Source organism: Hyperolius riggenbachi, chromosome 1, assembly GCF_040937935.1.
Source record: "Hyperolius riggenbachi isolate aHypRig1 chromosome 1, aHypRig1.pri, whole genome shotgun sequence".
NCBI lineage: Eukaryota > Metazoa > Chordata > Amphibia > Anura > Hyperoliidae > Hyperolius > Hyperolius riggenbachi.
Window position 1 is genome coordinate 470007615 of NC_090646.1, and position 18862 is coordinate 470026476.

The following is an 18862-nucleotide window of genomic DNA, read 5'->3' on the forward strand; positions in this document are numbered from 1 at the left end:
CACCCATTTACACAAACCCTCAAAGATACTTACCCAAATAGAGGGTGGCCACTGGATCGTTCAGAGACTTCCCATCTTTTCCTTGCCCCCACAATTACTGTGCACAGACCCTCTGAACATATCAGACAAGCTCTGTGCCACTGCACAGGTACAGTACAGTCACGCTTGTGCACCAAAGGAAGGAAGATTGCTAACTGAAAGAGGTTCCCAATCAGTGGCAGTTGGGTCCAGGAGGGCGTGGGCCTCACTCTTCTCAGTTAAGTAGCTAATCTTTGGGGGGGGGGGGGGGGGGGGTTTAGCTGCCAGCTCTGGTTTGCATTAAGAATTTTTTTTAAAAAACTTGTATAATGGGGAAAAAAACAGATTTAGTCTTTGAACATGGATAACATAATCGCTAATGTGATAAAAGAAGCTCTTCAGTCATAATTTCTAAAATATTTAATTTATTGAGAAAAGGGAGAATTAAGAGTTACAAGAGTTAAAGTCAATTATATAGAGTGTAAATGCATTTATGAAACATTCTCTTAAAGTGGACCCAAATTAAAAATACAAGATTTCAGAAATAAAATCTATTTCCTAAATTATAATAATATATAGGAGCCTTTTTTCAGCTGCATGATGACAAATATAAAATATTTTACATTTATTGGAGGAACCCCTCCCTTACTTTCAAATTGCCGGGACAAAATCCGGCAAACTGGTGTAGTAGCCGGTGTCTGGTAAAGGAGGAATTGCTAATGGCTGCCCCCAGTATAACCCTAGTTATGAAAAGAGAAGGGTGAAAAGCGTGCACTGAAATGCTCATAGGTTTGAAGGAGTGTTTATCTTTGTATGTGTCAGAGTGCTGCAACTAAATATTTTTAATTAAAAAAAATGTTTGGTTTGGGTCCGCTTTAAGTCATTTAATGTTACATTTTCTGCTGTGAAAAATATCACACAATGTAAGGTATATCTAACACTTGCTACAGTTTCTGACCCTATACCTGTATCTAGCTTTATAAAGGTAAAGTATAACTGGTGACTGGGTCTTTAGGCTCATTTTTTTCTGGACAGCTAAACTGCGTGCTGGTTGGACAGGCTAGGCTGCTGGCCATGGGTGCCTTCCAGCTGCAGTTACCCAGGTGCAAGAAACCGGTTTGAACTGTCCTAAACACGGCCAAGTACGTGGCCAATGCCGTAAGCAACAGCAGTGTGCTCAGTAGATTAGGGTTAAGACCACACTAGAGGCTCATACACACATCAGACCATAGTCTTTGTAACATGAAAGATTACAGACCAATTTTACCCCCTTCCATGTAGTATGAGAGCCATACCTACAGGCCAGAAACCCACTGGGAGCGCTTTGTAAGCGTGAGTAATTTGAAAAAGCTCTTGGTAATGCAATGCTATGGGGGATTTTTATAAAATCACATCGCTCAAGTGGGATCACACCCATAGCATTACATTAGCTAGAGCTTTTCAAATCACAAAGCGCTCAGAAAAGCTCTCCTAGTGGGTCTCTAGCCACACAGTCTATTCTATGGAGCTGAACTCCCCATCAGACAGAAATCTTTGCAAGATGCTGGACACAAAGATGCTGTAGACATTCAAAAGATCAGCATCTGCAAAAGATCAGCATCTGCAAAAGATCTGTTCTTGCCAAAGATCTGTTCCTGCAAAATGCATTCATAGTCTGAGATCTGCAGATCATCATACACACCTTGTTTAACAAACAGTGATCTTTCATTTTCTAAAGACTATAGTCTGATGTGTGTATGTGCCTTAGGAAACTATCCGTTTTCTGCATTTATTGCTTTTTTTTTTTTTTTTTTTTTTGGTAGCCCATAGGCTTATTATGCGTTTTCCACAGCACTAGTGATTCTGCCTAGTTGGCTCCTAGACTCAAAAAAAGACTGCTGACTGAGGTATATAGGTGTTGTGTCTGAGGTATTTTTGGGAGTGCTATGTTTTGTTTTGGGAGTTAGGATGGATAATGACATGTTAATAATTCCACTTGCATACAGATTTCATGGACATTGGATGGGGCTTGCAATTTGGCCTATCAACTGACAAAAGTCCAGTTGACTAGCTAATTCCAAGCTGTATACAATTTGCATGAAATCTGCATACAAGCCAAAATGATCAGCATCTCATTGACCTTCTCTAGTGGTGATAGAAGTAAACTTAGCTCTTTACTAGCTGCATGAAAAGCTCATGATAAACAGTGGTCTTTACCTTGTGGATCAAGCTTTATTGCACCAGTTTTTGGCTTAGTCTAGTATTTAGGCCCTTTTTCACATTAGGATGTTGCGGTTTGATGCGACGTTAAAGTCGCACCGCAAACTAACAAAGCAATGCGGCCAAAAAGTCGCAAAGCATGGTTACCAATGCACACAGTAGAAAATACAGGCAATGAAGAGTATGTCGCCAAGTGTTACTGAGCATGTGCAAACAGTCTAACGCAGCTGAAAATTTGTATAACGCATAGCATGCAGCACTTTCATTTAACGTGCAGCGTTAGACACCAACGCAACATCTGCACTGTGAACAGCCCATTGATTTTTCATTGCTGTGAGTTATTCTGCGTTAGTTGTTGGTTTAACGTTGTACTGTGAAAGAGGCCTTAAGGGGCCCAAACACTCAACCGATTTTCTGGCCGATCGATCAAAATCGATCGTTTGCAAATCGGTTGGCCAATCGACCGATCGACGGCTGATTTTGATGGATTTCCATCAAACCCGCAGGGTGGAAAATCTAGGTCGATCTGATGAGATTGCTTATCATTTTGCATTGGCCCTAATGGTAATCTGATGGCAATAAAATGCCATTAGATCGAATTTCAATAGATTTCAAACTGAAATCTATTGGAATTCTATCCTAGTTAAAAATGTTCTAAAAACACATCAAATAAGAAATCCATCTGATGATCTATCTGCTGCTAATCTGACGAGTGTATGGGTACCTTTTAGGCTGGTTTCACAGTGGGACGTTACAGGCGCACGTTAGAGCAGCCTGTAACGCACCCCACCGCACAGCAATGAAAAATCAATGGGCTGTTCACAGTGTCCACGTTACGTTCCATAGTAACTCTGCGCCACCAGACAACGTACTGCATGCAGTACTTTCTAGCGGCAGAGCCGCGTTAGACTGCTTGCACATGCTCAGTAACGTTGGGGAGGAGCGGAGAGTGGCCAGGCACATGGCTAATTAATATTCACTGCACTCATTGACATGCAGTGTTTACTTCCTGGAGCGGCCGCTCTGTGCAGCGATTGGCCGGCGGGACCATGTGATGCCGCATGCGCACAAGAGTATGCATCACGGACGCCAGAGTGAGCTGCACAATGCGGCTCACTCTGACGTCCAAAGCAGGGAGCACCAGGCGTTGCGTTAGGGGCACGTTATGCGACCATAACGTCCCCTAAAACGCAACGTCCTGGTGTGAAACCAGCCTTAGAGTACTAAGCTTATTAAATAGAAAACATTATTTTTTTATTATTTTTTATTTATATAGCGCCAACATATTCCGCAGCGCTGTTTTTAGTGATGCAAGAATCGTCTAGTGCCAGACGCAAATTATTATACATCATTGTACCTAATGAAAGGTACAAAGACTTTCTTCTGTCAATAAATGGTGAAAAAAATACTGCCCACAAGGTTGAGCGGGGCTCCAGCAAGCCTGGTCTGGATTTGTTACAGCCCTTGCTCACCCTCTAATTTTGAATGCATAAGATAGTAAAAATTGTCAGTCAACAATATTTTATGAACTACACGGCTGCACTTTTCACAATAATTCTATTGAAAGTTCCTGCTAGGCAACATCCAAAAGTTTCCTACTGCCAGCAGTGAGTTCCTTCCCCAGCACACAGCAGAACATCTGACCTTGCTCACCTGCTTCCACTGCAGACTCTCTCTCAGTGCAGTCTGCAATAAAATATTTAAAGGACACCTGAACCAAGAGGGATATGAAGGCTGCTTGTAATATTTATTTTCTTTTAAAAAGTAGTTGCCTGCCTGTTCTGCAGATCCTCTGTCTCTAATGCTTTTACCCAGAGATTCTGAACAACCATGCAAATCAGGCTTTTGACTGAAATAGCTGTATTCTTCAGGTGTGTGATTCACGGCCCATTTCCACTATCGCGAATTCGGATGCGTTTTTCGCATGTGAATTTGCATAGCAATACAAGTGAATGGGACTGTTTCCACTTGTCAGAATTCCTTTGCGGTTTTCTGTGCAGAAAAAATTCGCACGGCAGTCCTCAGAATTCGCATACCACTATGCGAATCGCATACAATGTAATTAATAGGAAATTCGCATGGCTGTTTGGGTATGTGAATTTTCATGCGAATTCGCATAGAAACAATGGAAAGTCACACCAGCACTGCCATGGTTAAATTCGCATCCATCGTCATCCATGCAAATTCGCATAGACCCGCATGTGAAATTCGCATCCGCATGCAAATTTTTCCCACGACTATTCCCACCACACAAGTGGAAATGCAGCCTCAGACACTTCTGCAGCTGAAGATAGCCCCAACCCTAAAGTTTCCAGCCAGCCTAGTGACTTAGCTGGAAGTCGGCAAATGAGCAGGTGAGTGTGTACCTTTTCCCATGCTGCTTGACTTCTGTACACTCTTATCAACAAAATGCAGGCCTAGCTTCTCAGGATTCTTCATGCTTAGCCCCCCCCCCCAAACAAATTAGAAAACCTAGAATAAGCCACCAAAACTTCTGTTATTCAGCCACTTTAATCCACAGCCTTTTCCCATCAGTGTTTGACAATATGATAATGCTTAAGGCTCCCTGCACACTGCAAATCCATTTTGCGATTCCGATTTTCAATTCTGATTTTCCCTGAATACATTCAACAGAAAAATTGATCAAAAAATGCAGCATGCAGTAAAGATTAAAAATCGGAATTGGATGTAAAAACCGATTAAAAAGCGGAATCGCATGCAGTGTGCCTAATAATGTTTTCTTGAAATCTGATGCAATAAAAAAAAAAAAAAAAAAATTCTAAGGCCTGGGACATAATTTAGGATTGCAAACCACTTTTGGGCTGTAAACACAAGCACTTTCTGACCCTCATCATGATCACAGCAATTTTACTGTAAGTGAATGGGAGTTTTCTCCTAGGTGATATTTTCACAACTTATAAATAAAATGCCCGTTACACCTCCAGCAAGCAAAGGAATGCTCAAAAAATTTTTGAAAGTACTTTTTACCTACTTTTCCCTTTGCTAAGTGCTAAAAAGTTAATTTAAATTGAAGATGAAAAGTTATCTCCTAGAAGAAAAGCCAGGAGAAAAAGTGAATTGCATATGGGCTAGAGTGTCTACAGCCTTGAGGCTAGTTACACACCAGGACGTTGCGTTTAGGGGACGTTATAGGGCACATAACGTGCCCCTAACGCAACGCCTGGTGCTCTCTGATGTGGACGAGTGAGCCGTGTTGTGCAGCTCACTCTGGTGTCCGTGATGCGTACTCTTGGACGCATGCTGCATCACGTGGTCCCGCCCGGCCAATCGCTGCACAGAGCGGCCGCTCCAGGAAGTAAACACTGCACGTCACACCGTGCAGTAAATATTAATTAGCCATGTGCCCGGCCGCTCTCCACTCCTCCCCAACACTACTGAGCATGTGCAAACAGTCTAACGCGGCTTAGCCACGCATAACGCACAGCATGCAGCACTCTCAACGGACGTGCTGCGTTACAATGTAACGCAACGTGGGCACTGTGAACAGCCCATTAATTTTTCATTACTGTATGGTGGGGTTGCGTTACAGGCTGCACTAACGTGCGCCTGTAACGTCTCACTGTGAAAGCAGCCTTAGAGAATCTGAAGTGAAAATAAACTTACGATCTAATGCATTGCATGTGTAGTACAGCTAAGAAATAGTACATTAGTAGCAAAGAACAGTCTCATTGTTTCCAGTATGGGAAGAGTTAAGGAACTTTAGTTGTCATCTATGAAAAAGAGCTGCTCTGAGCACTACAACCCAACTTGGGCCAGAGACAGTCCTATTTTCTGAAGCACTTAGTGCTTGTTCACACCTAGGGCGTTTTCACAATATTTTAAGCACTGGCGATTTGCAAAAAAGCCCTGAAAGCAATTGTGCAATAATTCCCTATGAGAGTGTTCACATCTGAATGGATCTTTCACGATCAGCTTAGCAAAGCGCTGCCTGTACCATTTATAGGGCAATTTTGCTACAATGGAAGGTATAGGAAAAGCGCAAAATGCTCACAAAATCACTTTGGGTGGTGATTGCGCTCACGCTTTAATGAATAAATACATTGTATTTATTCATTTCCAGGTCAAAGCTTTCACTTCCTGACTTGTCAGGAAGTGAAAAAACAAATCGCTCTGCAAAAGCACTTTGAAACGCAATTTACACAAAATGGAAGCGTGCAAGTAAGCGCTAGGAGGAGAAAAAAAATCACTGGTGTCGGCGATTTCGATTTTAGATGTGAACAAAGCCTTATACATCAAACAGTGAAAGACAACTTCAGATAGGGTTTTACTGCAGGGGAGTTCAAAGGGTCATTAGCTCTGCTCTGTTTCATAGTTTAAAATAATGTGTGGTTTGTAATTGCTAATATGACAGAATGATGCATTGTTATAAAAAAAAAAAAAAAACTATATAACTGAAAATAAAAACGAGACTTTTCTTTGCTAATGTTCTATTAATTATCTGCACTACACATACAATTCATTAAATCATACTTTTTTCACTTCAGTGTCACTTTAAAAAGCAATTTCAGGGACTGTGAATTTGGGCCAAAAATGTTGCATTCACTGTGGTTGTTGCAAACGACAATCGCTCCTGTGTGATCACAGCCCTAGGCTTGCCGTAGCTAAGCACTTTTGGAAATTGCCGTGGAGCTCTGCCTGCACCTCTCTGGTGTCCACAAATCAGTAGCAGAACTCCACTTCACCTCTTCCTACATCCAAAAAGTAAGTGTGTCTGAGGAGCAACAGCTTTGCTGGGTGCACAGAGGGAATCTGTACTGGAGTAAAACAAAGAATCTGCTTTATACTCTTATGCCTGGTACTCACATGAGATTTTCTGGCAGATCTACTGTCCAATCGATTTTCAACACGTCTGATCGATTCTTTATAAAAGTGAATGGAAAATAGATTGGAAATCAGATATGTTGGAAATAATCGGTCTGACATTAAATCGGCCAAAAAATCTCATTGTGTGTACCAGGCATTAAGGGTGCAGATTGATACAATCTTAATTGTACAATTTCACCACTTCTATGCAATTTGAGATATTCATTCACAGTATATTCATTCAATTTACCCTCTTTCGAGATTTAATAAGCTTGTACTACTGATGTGCACATCACACATTCACTTTTACCATAGGACCTTATTTGGTAATATTAGATTTTAGTAATATTATTATTATTAAATTCCTGTGTAAATTTAGATTTTTTTTTTTGTTTTGTTATTTTTCTGGACTGGATCTAGAAACAGGTTCCAGACTTCTACTCAAGGATCATAATCTGTTTCTAATCAGAAAGCTTATAGCTTGCCCATTAATAAAGGGCCCTTCCCATACACCAGCTGTGTGTCTATGGCTGCTGCCTCTGCAGTATAGCACCCATATGCTTCTGCTCGATTTACAAGGCACAGGTCCTGCTCAGTCCACCTAAAGGAAACAAGGAAATACATTTATATTGTCTTTTGTTTTGTCATTTTTGTGACATCACCACAAATTAAAGTTTGCATATGTGCTGAATATTTACCTTTGAGCACAATACACTGAGGCATTGGATTTGCCAGCCCAGGCTGCATGGTCAACCAGGAGAGAGCCTAGAAGCAGAGGGGGATGTTTATCAAGAGTGTCTTGAGATAAAATATTGGTAGGTTCTTAGAAATCCGTGCAGAACTGTCTAACATTAAGAAATCACTAAATAGTGTAGTTTCCGTCTTAAAACCAGAGACGACACATACTTGCCGTTTTATACATACCTGGGGCTTCCTCCAGCCTCATGCGCACGGATCGCTCCCATGCCACCGTCCTCCACAGCCTAAAGCACTGGTACTGGGTCCGGTTAGTTCAGCCAGTCTGCACAAAAGGCAGTGCTCTCTTTACGTATCTCTCCAGCGGCCGCTCCAGTTTGAGTGTGAAATTGATAGTTTTGGAATTTATAAGACAAGTGAGAGGGATATGGAGGCTGCCAAATTTATTTCCTTTAACCTCCTTAGCGGTAACCCCGTGCTGGACACGGGGTAAGCCGCCGGAGGGTGCCGCTCAGGCCCTGCTGGGCTGATTTTCATAATTTTTTTTTGCTGGACGCAGCTAGCATTTTGCTAGCTGCGCCAGCACTCTGATCGCCGCCGGCCCTCGCCCGATCGCCGCTATCTGATGCGGCGCGCGCCCCCCCCCCCCAGACCCCGTGCGCTGCCTGGCCAATCAGTGCCAGGCAGCGCCGAGGGGTGGTTCGGGACTCCCAATGACGTCCCGACGTCGCTGACGCCATCCCGCCCCGTCGCCATGGCGACGGGGAAAGCCCTCCAGGAAATCCCGTTCTTTGAACGGGATTTCCTGATCGGAGATCACCGAAGGCGATCGAAGAGGGCGGGGGGATGCCGCTGAGCAGCGGCTATCATGTAGCGAGCCCTGGGCTCGCTACATGATTTAAAAAAAAATAAATAAAAAAAACTGCTGCGCTGCCCCCTGGCGGAATTTTTCATACCGCCAGGGGGGTTAAAGCAATACCAGTTGCCTGGCAGTTCTGCTGATCCTCTGCCTCTAATGCCTTTAGCCATAGACCCTGCACAAAAATGCAGCAGATCAGGTGTTTCTGACATTGTCAGATAGAACAAGATAAGCTGCATGCTTGTTCCTGGTGTTATCCAGACACTAGTGCAGCCAAATAGATCAGCAGGGCTGCCAGGCAACTGGTATTGTTTAACCCTTTGGGGACCGGCTGCCTAACCCGCCTTAAAGAGGAACTCCAGTGAAAATAATGTAATAAAGTGCTTCATTTTTACAATAATTCTGTATAAATGATTTAGTCAGTGTTTGCCCATTGTAAAATCTTTTAAATCCCTGATTTACATTCTGACATTTATTACATGGTGACATTTTTACTGTTGGCAGATGATGTAGATGCTGCATGCTTTTTTGGCAGTTGAAAACAGCTGTAAACAGCTATTTCCCACAATGCAGCAAGGTTCACAGACAGGAAACTGCCAGGAGTACCACGGTCCTCAGAGTTTCTTGTGGGAGGGGTTTCACCACAATATCAGTCATACAGAGCCCCCTGATCGTCTGTTTGAGAAAAGGAATAGATTTCTCATGTAAAAGAGGGCATCAGCTACTGATTGAAATAAAGTTCAACTCTTGGTTGGAGTTTCTCTTTAAAGGGGAACTGAAGGGAGAGGTATATGGAGGCTGCCATGTTTATTTCCTTTTAAGCAATACCAGTTGCCTGGCAGCCCTGCTGATTCTCTGCCTCTAATACTATTAGCCATAGCCCCTGAACAAGCATGCAACAGATCAGGTGTTTCAGACTTTAAAGTCAGATCTGACAAGACTAGCTGCATGCTTGTTTCTGGTATTATTTTGATACTACTGCAGAGAAATAGACCAGCAGGGCTGCCAGGCAACTGGTATTGTTTAACAGGAAATAAATATGGCAGCCTCCAAATACCTCATACTTCAGTTCCCCTTTAAGGACCAGGCCATTTTACAGGCAGGGGGGGTGCATTTGGGGGAGGTTAGGCAGCCGTATCGCTGGTCTAGCTAGCGGGGCATGGTGCCCCCTCCCCCTGTAGCCAGCAGCCTTTACTCGCCTCCCAGGCTCCATCGATGAGAAGCTCTAGCCCCCTCCGCTCTCGTTGGCATCCCCACTCGCACTGATGCTCCGGGTTGCAGCTTGATTACGTCATCAAGCCGGGACCCGACACTTACGTCAGAGCGAGCGGGAATGCCGGCCAGAGCGGAGGGGGAGCGCCGATCGCCGGGGAAACTTCAGGAAGGCTAGTGGATCCTCATCTTCTCCTCCTACTGCCGCTGCTGTAACAGTGATCACTACGATCCGCCAGCGATCATAGTGATCAGGATCCAATCACTATGGCTCCTGATCACTGAGGGGAGATGTCAGCTGTCATATGACAGCGTAATCTCCCTTCTCGGGTGTGTATGATCGCGTCGGGAGTGGAAACGGCAGGTGGCATTAATCCTACTCTGCATAAGGCTTAGACAGCCATAAGAGTAGCATAGGCTTTACATGCGGCGGTCCGGAAAAGGTTAAAAGGAAATAAATATGGCAGCCTCCATATTCTTCTCACTTCAGTTGTCCTTTAAAGTGGACCTGAACTCTTGCACAGGACACAAGGAAAACATAACAGAAATGCACTAGTTGTAATTTGATCTCCCCCCTGTGTCACATGACTGCCCATTTAAAAGTACAGGCTGTAAACAATATGTCTGTTTCCATAAATCAGGAAGTAGAAACAGCAGATTTATTTTATGATTTGCATCGGCTGTAACAAATGTTTTTTGTTTAAAGGTTATTATGCTGTTATGTAGCTTTTAGAGCAGAGAGGACGTTCTGAGTTCAGGTCTGCTTTAATTCAGCAAGGCCTGGAACACAATACTGACACATCCTCCTCCAGTGAAGATACACACCTCCCTCCACAGGCAGTGGCAATTTCCACTGCCTATTTTTAAAAATTTAGACAAATACAAAATGCTAAATAAATGATGGATTCATACAGCATTACCAGAACTAATAGTCATTAACCAATCCAGAACTAGTGGTCTTTAACCAATCATCTGTGGGGGGGCGGAGGGGGAATGCAATGATTGGCCATAATGACTGAGCCATGATCCTGCCTGCGCAATTGTCGGCTCTAAAATAAGGAAAGGAGGCAGACGGTCTCCGTGATTGTCAGGTCTCAGGCAAATGGCTTGGAAAGGGAGCAGTGGGCGGCATCTGTGGAGGAGGGTGGACCAAGCAGAATAAAGCTGCCAAAGACCGGGCTGGAGTCAGAGAGAGCAGGTGCACTAGAGTGTGCACACACTGATGTCTGCCATAGTCAGCGCTTGGATGAAAGCGTGAAAATGGATCTCCACCAGCTGGATGCAGCATGCTGGCTGCAAGAAAAGGGAATTAAGAAGATGCAGGACTCAAGCTCCGTGACTGTGTTGGTGAGGGTACTCTGGTCTGCACTTGCACTTCCTTGTGGGGGGACACATGGCTGCGCATTTGGCCTGTAAGACACACCTACTCTACTCTACTCCACCCCCATTCCCCCCCCCCCCCCCCCCCCACACACACACTCACACACTTTTGGGGGAGAAAAATGTGTCTTTTAATCTGAAAAATACAGTACCATTTGTCCTCTTAAAAAAAAAAAAAAAAAAAAAAAAAAAAAGTAATGTCTTAATTGAAGAGTTTCTATAATTACCAATATAGATCTTAGCGAGGCTGTAAGCAAAGTCTCGTGCAGCAAGTTCCATAAAGCTGCTTCCATTTGTTCCTGCCAGCTGCGCAAATCTCTTCAGCTGCTGCAGAGCTTCTTGCAACCTTGACTTGGGCTGTGCCAGTTCAGGTACATTACAGGCTTCAAGCTTCTCCTGTACAACAAATACAAGATTTAGCACATTCATACACAAGTAATAATCCTGAAAAAAAACTAGCCAGGCCCAAGAGGAAGAAGTTGGAATAAGCAAATGACCGCTTTCATAACATTACACAATATTTTACTTCACAGAGAATTAGCTTGTATTTATTACAGCTATTAAACTTTATATGCATACTGCAACAACATAACCATGCAAAGCAGACACAGTGTTAATATGGAGTCACATCCCATAGTTATTTGCAGCTCTGCCCCGAATTACAGCCTGAATTTTAGTGATCCTGCAAGTCCTATTGACAGCAAAATTCACCATATTAAATCCAGAAGCCAATCAAATGTATGCACTACAAACCATGGCGATGCTTTGTGTCAAATAGGGATGGTCAATGACATACACATAATTTTGAGCTAATGTATTATGCAAATTTTGTATGCAGCTTGAAAATGAACCAATCAAATCCTGCTGAAGTAAATTTAGTTTGGTCCATATTCCAGCTGCATACATTTGCATATAAAGTTTGCATAATCCTGCATTACTCAATTATTTGCATCGCATTGACCATCCCTAGTGCCAAATGTTTTAATTAGCTACCCAAGCTCTGTTTAAAATAATTTACCCATACAATGATGCAACATACCTGAACAACTGAGAAGAAGGCACTAAGTACCTGTCCCTGGCTCTTGGCTACTGAACGGAGAACATCCAATGACAGAATGTTGGTTGTACCTTCCCAGATTGTCAGCACCTGTTGGCATTATAGCAGAAACATCAACAACTGCCCCTCACCTTTTCTGCATCCATTTTCCTTATTCAAGTATTTTACCTGTGTATCTCTGAGCAAAGTAGGCAAGCCAGTATCCTCCATGTAGCCCTGTCCTCCAAAGCATTCTAGTCCTTCTGATATGACAGCAAGAGCCTGCCATGCAAACAGGTATACATCAGAAAATGTTACTTCCCTCAGATTTGCAAAGCAGGCAAATTATTAATCTACCTGTTTTCCTGTGTATAGTTTGACAATAGGAGTCAGCAGTCGGAGGAGATGCTGGTCCTGCTCAGTGGCCATGTTTGTTTCCTCCAGTCCCAATAACCGTGCAACCTCCATCAACAGAAGGAATGCTCCGCGTGCCTCTACCTAGAAGACATATGCACAACTCATGTACTTAAATACAGACCGCAGTTTAGCCATACTAAAGAGAACTGGCCAGATGTGAATTTATCTGGCAAAGTATACCGTGCCCTTTGGCACAGAACAAACCCTTATCATTGTTCCCCAAACTTAGTACTATGCTGCTCCCCCCCCCCCCCCCCCCATTCCTTGTTTGGCACGGTTTAAATATTTAACAGGGTATTTCATCAAATCCTCTTGGCTGAAATCCCCCGTGGCTATGTGTGAGCGCATGCACATTGGGTGTGCGTGAATTCCGAATCACACGTACAATAAAATCAGCACTTGCGCCAGAACAAAATGCAAGCTCAGTTCAAATGCACAACTTCCTGGATGCTGTAAACAAAAAGAGAGAACGGGGTACAGAAGGGAGCCTGAAGGCTATCAGCAGCAATAAGGGCTGGTTCACACTACCAGCCCTTTTCAGTGCCATTGATTTGAAAAGCTCTTATGTAATGCTGTGGGCGATTTAAAAAAAAAAAAAAAAAATCACATTGCTCAAGTCAGAATACACACATAGTGATTTTAAAAGCTCTTGCTAATGTAATGCTATATGTGTGTTCTCACTTGAACGATGTGATTTTTTTTTTATTTTTTTTTTTTTAGAAAATCGCTTATAGTGTTATTAGTAAAGGTACTTTTCCACTAGAGCGTTTGCGATAGCTGAATTGCAAATCGCTAGCGATTTTAAAATCGCTACAGTTTGCTAAATAACATAGGAATTACAATAGGTAATTTCCACTACCGCGATTTGTGTTTTACTAAATCGCAATCGTGCCGTGGAGCGATTTTTGCCGCGATTTTGCTATGCACTGCATAGCAAAATTGCGATCGCGTCTCAATCGCCGGAAAATTTTGGATTTTGCTGAATTGCAATCGCTAGTGTTAGCGCGAACGCTAGCGGAAAAGAGAGCTTTTAAAAATCACTAGCGCTTAGAAAAGTGCTAGTTGTATAAACCAGTGAGGTCTGGTTTATCCCACAAATTATTTCATTTTAAAGTTTCAATTCAATTAAGGTTTGCTATAACCTTCTTTAGATTTTGAATGTGGTATTTTTCTTTCTTTTTTTTTTCTTTTTTTTTCTTAAACTGAACAGATCTTAGTGATTTGAGCTCTAAGCAGATCAGTGGTTTAATAATTACAAAACTGTGTACCGGTATTTGTTGTTACATCCACATACAAACAGTAGTACAGAACCTTTACCACAAGAACTTGATTTATTAGCTATTGTTAGAAAATACCTGACAGATTCCTTCTCAGCCCGGGAAAAGACAGAACTCAACCTTTTCACCCTGTTCATCCAGTCCTCTCCCTGATGTCTCCATTACTATTAATAACACGTCCATCCACTCTGTCCCTTATGCTGGGCATACACGGCACGTTTTATGCGCCGGATCGAGCCAGCGGCTCGATGCCGGCTCATCCCAGCAGATCGAATGTCGCTCGTCCCCGCCGGCGTTTCCTTATCACCGCTAGATTCCCTGCCATTGTCCGCCGGCGGGAATTGAGCGGGCGCGGGTCGAGCGGCATGATCGGGCCAGCTGAATATTATCAGCTGGCCGAATTAGCTGGTCGATACATGGTACAGAAACGTACAGTGTATCCCCAGCTTTAAACCTGCTACCTGGGTTTAGCACTCTCCTTCACCCCCACCAGAGAATGTCTCCAGGTTTTGCCACTTCCATCTCCACAACAAAGCCAAAATTCACCCCCACCTAACCACCAACACTGCCAAACTCCTGGCCTATAATCTGGTCATCTCCCATCTGGACTACTGCAGTGCCCTGCTTTCTGGACTTCCTGAGACCAGACAATCCATTCACTCCTCCCGTTGCTCTTCTTCAGCTACCCCACTTTACAAGTCCCTTCCCTGGCTCCCTGTCCCTCTCAGAATTAAATTTAAACTGCTCTGCCTGGCATACAAATTCATCTCCTATACCTTCCCCTCCTTCATCCCAGATCTTGTCCAGTGATACTTCCAAACCCACTCTCTCCACTCCATGGAGGCCCACCCCTCGCATCAATGATGTAATGTCTCCCTCAGGACCAGATTTATACTTTTTACCGCCCTAGGCCATCTGTCACCAGTTGCCCCCCCCCCCCCCCCCCCTTCGCCTCATACACTTACAAATACACAAATTTCAACCCTCCCAGAACACAGAGCCTGACAATACTACAGACAACTTCTTACATCCCACCGTTCTAGCACTGGGCCTCTCTGCTCAAATAGGTTTCTTCATTGTGCAAGCACAGGCGTGGGCGAGAGTGACCGCACTGGGCATGCACAAGTATGGTCTGCGCATGCCCAGTAGAACTAAGGCACTTGTGCAAGGTTTTGTTTTTTTACCTTGTGCACATGCACTTCATTTTACTGGGCATGTGCAGACCTTACTTGCACATGCCCAGTACAGGTACACTCGCCCACACTCGCTTGCTTACTGAAAAACCTATTCAACCAGAAAGGAACGCAGCACTGGAAAGGTGGGGTATAGGAAGATACAGTAACCCTCTGGACTATCCTCCCATTCCATAGAGGCACCACAGCTCCCAGCAAGACCTACCTCCCTTATAGAATTACCACAGCTCCCAGCATGCTCCTTCTCTCCATAGAGGCACCACAGCTTCCAGCAAGCCCTACCTCCCTTCTAGAGGCACCACAGCTCCCAGCATGCTCCTTCCCTTCATAGAGGCACCACAGCTCCTAGCATGCACCTCTTCCATAGAGGCCTGACACTTGCCACATAGTATTGGGTTGTCTCCCAGGGCCTCAGAGATGGCTGCTGGGCCCCCAGGCCTCCTTCAGTGTGAATAGTGGTCCCTCAGGGCCCTTACAGAACATTTTCAGTGGAACGTACTCACCTGGCTTGCTCCTCTGTGTGCTTCATCCTCGTGACCTGACAGAATGTACATATTCAAGTGGTCACAAAGCATGCAGAAGAGCGTACCAGCCCGACAGATGTCTGTGTGCACTGCTGTAAAAACTCAGACGCTGTGGGGGGCCCACTATTCACTTTGGAGAAGACCAGGTGGTATGCCAGCTGGCTTTGGGGCCCTGAGGGAAAACAATACTATATGGAGCAGGAGGGGCATGCTGGGATCTGTGGTGTGTCTATGGAAGGGGGGAAACATGCGGAGACCTGTAGTGCCTCTATGGAGGGAGAGGGGCATGTTGGTAGCAGTAGTACCTGTATAGAGGGGGGGGGGAACTTGCTGGGATATGTGGTACCTCTATTAAAGGGAGAAGGGCTTGCTGGGGGCAGTGGTACCTCTAGAGAGAGGGAGTGGACAAATCGGACATGGATGTCAGGACTCAGGAGCAAGTACTCACATGCATGCAGGCCAGGGTCACAGGGACATTGGATCTTCCAGCTTCCTGTGCAGCCAGTGAAGGGTGCACTACATCTCCCCATGTTAGCTGAGGTGTCCCATTCGGCTGAGCACGCTCCCCTTCCCCAGTGCTTTGCTGTCTGGAGTCCTCAGAGGGGAGGTGAGAAGGAACAAACAGCTGCAGTGTGATCCTGGTCTCTGCACAGCAGAAAGTTCTCCGAGGCAGGCCATGATGTCGGCTGTGCTGCAGGCTGTGTGTTAGCTGCCTCTGCCTGCTGGGCTCTTGTGCCAGCGAGTCCGACCAGGCCATTCAACCTGCCCATGCCTTTAGCTTTCTGCAAACACCCTGTCAAAGCACCTGCTGCCCGACCGCACTATGATTTATTCCAGCCCCGGCTGAACTCTCCTCCACGCTCCAAACTAGTAAACAAACACAAGCAGTCCGCAGCTCTGTTACATGGCATGGGGTAGCCAGACTCGATCTGTCCGCAGCCGGCCGCTACTCTCTGATGCAGGGCGGCTGTGAACAGATCAGGTTTGGCTGCCTCATGCTATGTAAGTTTGTAACAGAGCTGCCCCAGTAGCTTCTACAATGCCTGCGCCGTGGATTTTTGTACATAGTACCGCTACCCTCCGACTGAGAGCTAAGCAGTGACTCCCCACAGATCAGCTGGTTCAATCATCAGCCTGTGTGGCCGCCCCCGCTGGTATTCCAGTGCCGCTCCTTCCCGAATTCCGCTCGCTATCCTGCCTGTACAATGTAAACACAGATCCTCCTTCATAAGGTTGCTGTAGCTTGCAGGGCTGCCTGGATTCAAACAAATAGCGACAGATAAATAGCGGCGCTTCCTTCATCAGAGGGATGAGAGCGTTCTCAGTGACGCACCATGTAATTCAAATACAGGAAGTGACATCACTCACTTCCTGTACACGGCTGTCACTGGGAACTCTCTCATCGCTCTGATGAAGGAAGCACCGCTATTTATATCTGTAGCGATTTGTTTGAATCCAGGCAGCCCTGCAAGCTACAGCAACCTTATGGAGGATGATCCGTGTTTACAAAGTGCAGGCAGGTTAGCGAGCAGGAAAGAGCGGCACTGGGATACAAGCCGGGGCGGCCACACAGGCTGATGATTGAAACAGCTGATCTGTCAGCTGCAAAAGCGCCCCAGCCAGGCTGCGGCCTTTGAGGCCTGCCCACAATCCATCCCTGGTCTCCCTTATCTATTGTGCAATCCTGCAAAAAATGCTAGCACTTTATAAATAAAGTCTAATAATAAAACAATAATACAAGTATCTTTGGAACTGGCTGCTTCTAATTAAGAGGCACAGCTACAGTATGTAATGCATATACTCTTTTATATAATTTGGCAAAATCTTTTATTAGCATGATGTTAATTTATGCTCACCTCCATTCGTGCCAAAGTCTGCATATGAAGAGGATGATCTTTAATCAGTCTTCCAAACACAAACCGTTTTGCTGCATATTCTCGTGCCCAACTAATAATCCTGAATTTGATGGACAAAATCTTAATTTAACATCATTTACAGAAAGGCGAGTTAGAAATGATAAAGGGATATAGTAAATGATACTACAGTAAATAATGCTTCTTGCTACATTACCGCCTCATTCCTGCTGCTGCATGCAAGCTGTTATGAATGCGGGTAATTGTCAGCATACTGGAAATTGAAGCCACTCCACGACCTTCAGCAGAAATCTGGTATTCCAAAACAAAAACACATTTCATTTTACAGGCCCATGTCAGACTATGAAGAGTTGTAAAACAATGGCATGTCATGACTGGCTACTCAGACTAACATTGTAAACAAATCTCAAGTGGTCAGTTTCTTTGAAAAGATCTCAGTTGAATTTGCCACACAGTTTACAGTAATGAAAAGCAGACTTTCAAATTCATGTTACCACTGCCGGCAATCTTCTGAGAAAAAAAATATTGATTTGGGTTTATTTAACTACTTGCCGACCGCGTCACGCCGATGGACGTGGCTGCGGCGGCAGCCCCAGGACTGCCTAACGCCGATCGGCATAAAGTCCTAGGGCAGCAGTGTGCAGGAGATCGCGCGCAGGCTGCGCGCGCATCTCCTGCTTGGGGGGCGGAGCTCCGCCCCTCCTCCAGTCTCCGAGCGGAAATCGCAGTTCGGGAGACTGTTAAACGGCGAAACCGCTGTCTAATTACATAGTACAGCGTTGCGATCTGCAGCAGCGCTGTACTGGGGACAGCCTTATGACACGGCTGTCCCCTCCAGGGGATCACAGTGATTGGCTGGCGGAGGGAGGGCGGGCCTAGGGTAATACAAATTTAAAAAATAGTAAAATTGATTAAAAAATAATGAACAGTAATATTTATATAAAAAAAATAAACACACGGGGAGAGATCAGACCCCACCAACAGAGAGCACTGTTGGAGGGGAGAAAAGGGGGGGGGGGGGGGGGAAATCACTTGTGTGCTGTGCGGCCCTGCAGCTTGGGCTTAAAGCTGCAGTGGCCCATTTTACATAAAATGGCCTGGTCACTAGGGGGGTTTAACACTACAGTCCTCAAGAGGTTAATATACACTGAGCAAAAATATAAACGCAGCACTTTCGGTTTTGCTCCCATTTTGCATGAGCTTAACTCAAAGATCTAAAACATTTTCTATATACGCAAAAGACCCATTACTCCCAAATATTGTTCACAAATCTATCCAAATTTGAGTTAATGAGTACTTCTCCTTTGCCGAGATAATATCAACGTGTTGATTAGACATGAATATTGCACAGGT

At 44.7% G+C, this 18862-nt stretch overlaps 1 protein-coding gene and 1 long non-coding RNA gene across 2 annotated transcripts in view; both read right to left on the bottom strand.

Moving 5' to 3' along the window:
- Nucleotides 1-426: 426 nt before the first annotated feature.
- Nucleotides 427-18862, bottom strand: part of LOC137521346 (uncharacterized) — a 485899-nt gene continuing 467463 nt past the window's right edge. The window contains exon 2 of the long non-coding RNA XR_011022104.1: nt 427-6727. This is a non-coding gene — a long non-coding RNA (uncharacterized lncRNA). The remainder of the gene's footprint in view (nt 6728-18862) is intronic.
- Nucleotides 7282-18862, bottom strand: part of LOC137521326 (acyl-CoA dehydrogenase family member 11-like) — a 54724-nt gene continuing 43143 nt past the window's right edge. Inside the window, exons 8-15 of the mRNA XM_068240447.1 lie at nt 17706-17800; nt 17492-17591; nt 12582-12722; nt 12414-12506; nt 12228-12335; nt 11416-11584; nt 7740-7806; nt 7282-7642 (exon numbers count right to left, since the gene is read on the bottom strand). Coding sequence (XP_068096548.1) covers nt 7516-7642; nt 7740-7806; nt 11416-11584; nt 12228-12335; nt 12414-12506; nt 12582-12722; nt 17492-17591; nt 17706-17800 — 900 coding nt within the window. The 3' untranslated portion in view covers nt 7282-7515. The remainder of the gene's footprint in view (nt 7643-7739; nt 7807-11415; nt 11585-12227; nt 12336-12413; nt 12507-12581; nt 12723-17491; nt 17592-17705; nt 17801-18862) is intronic.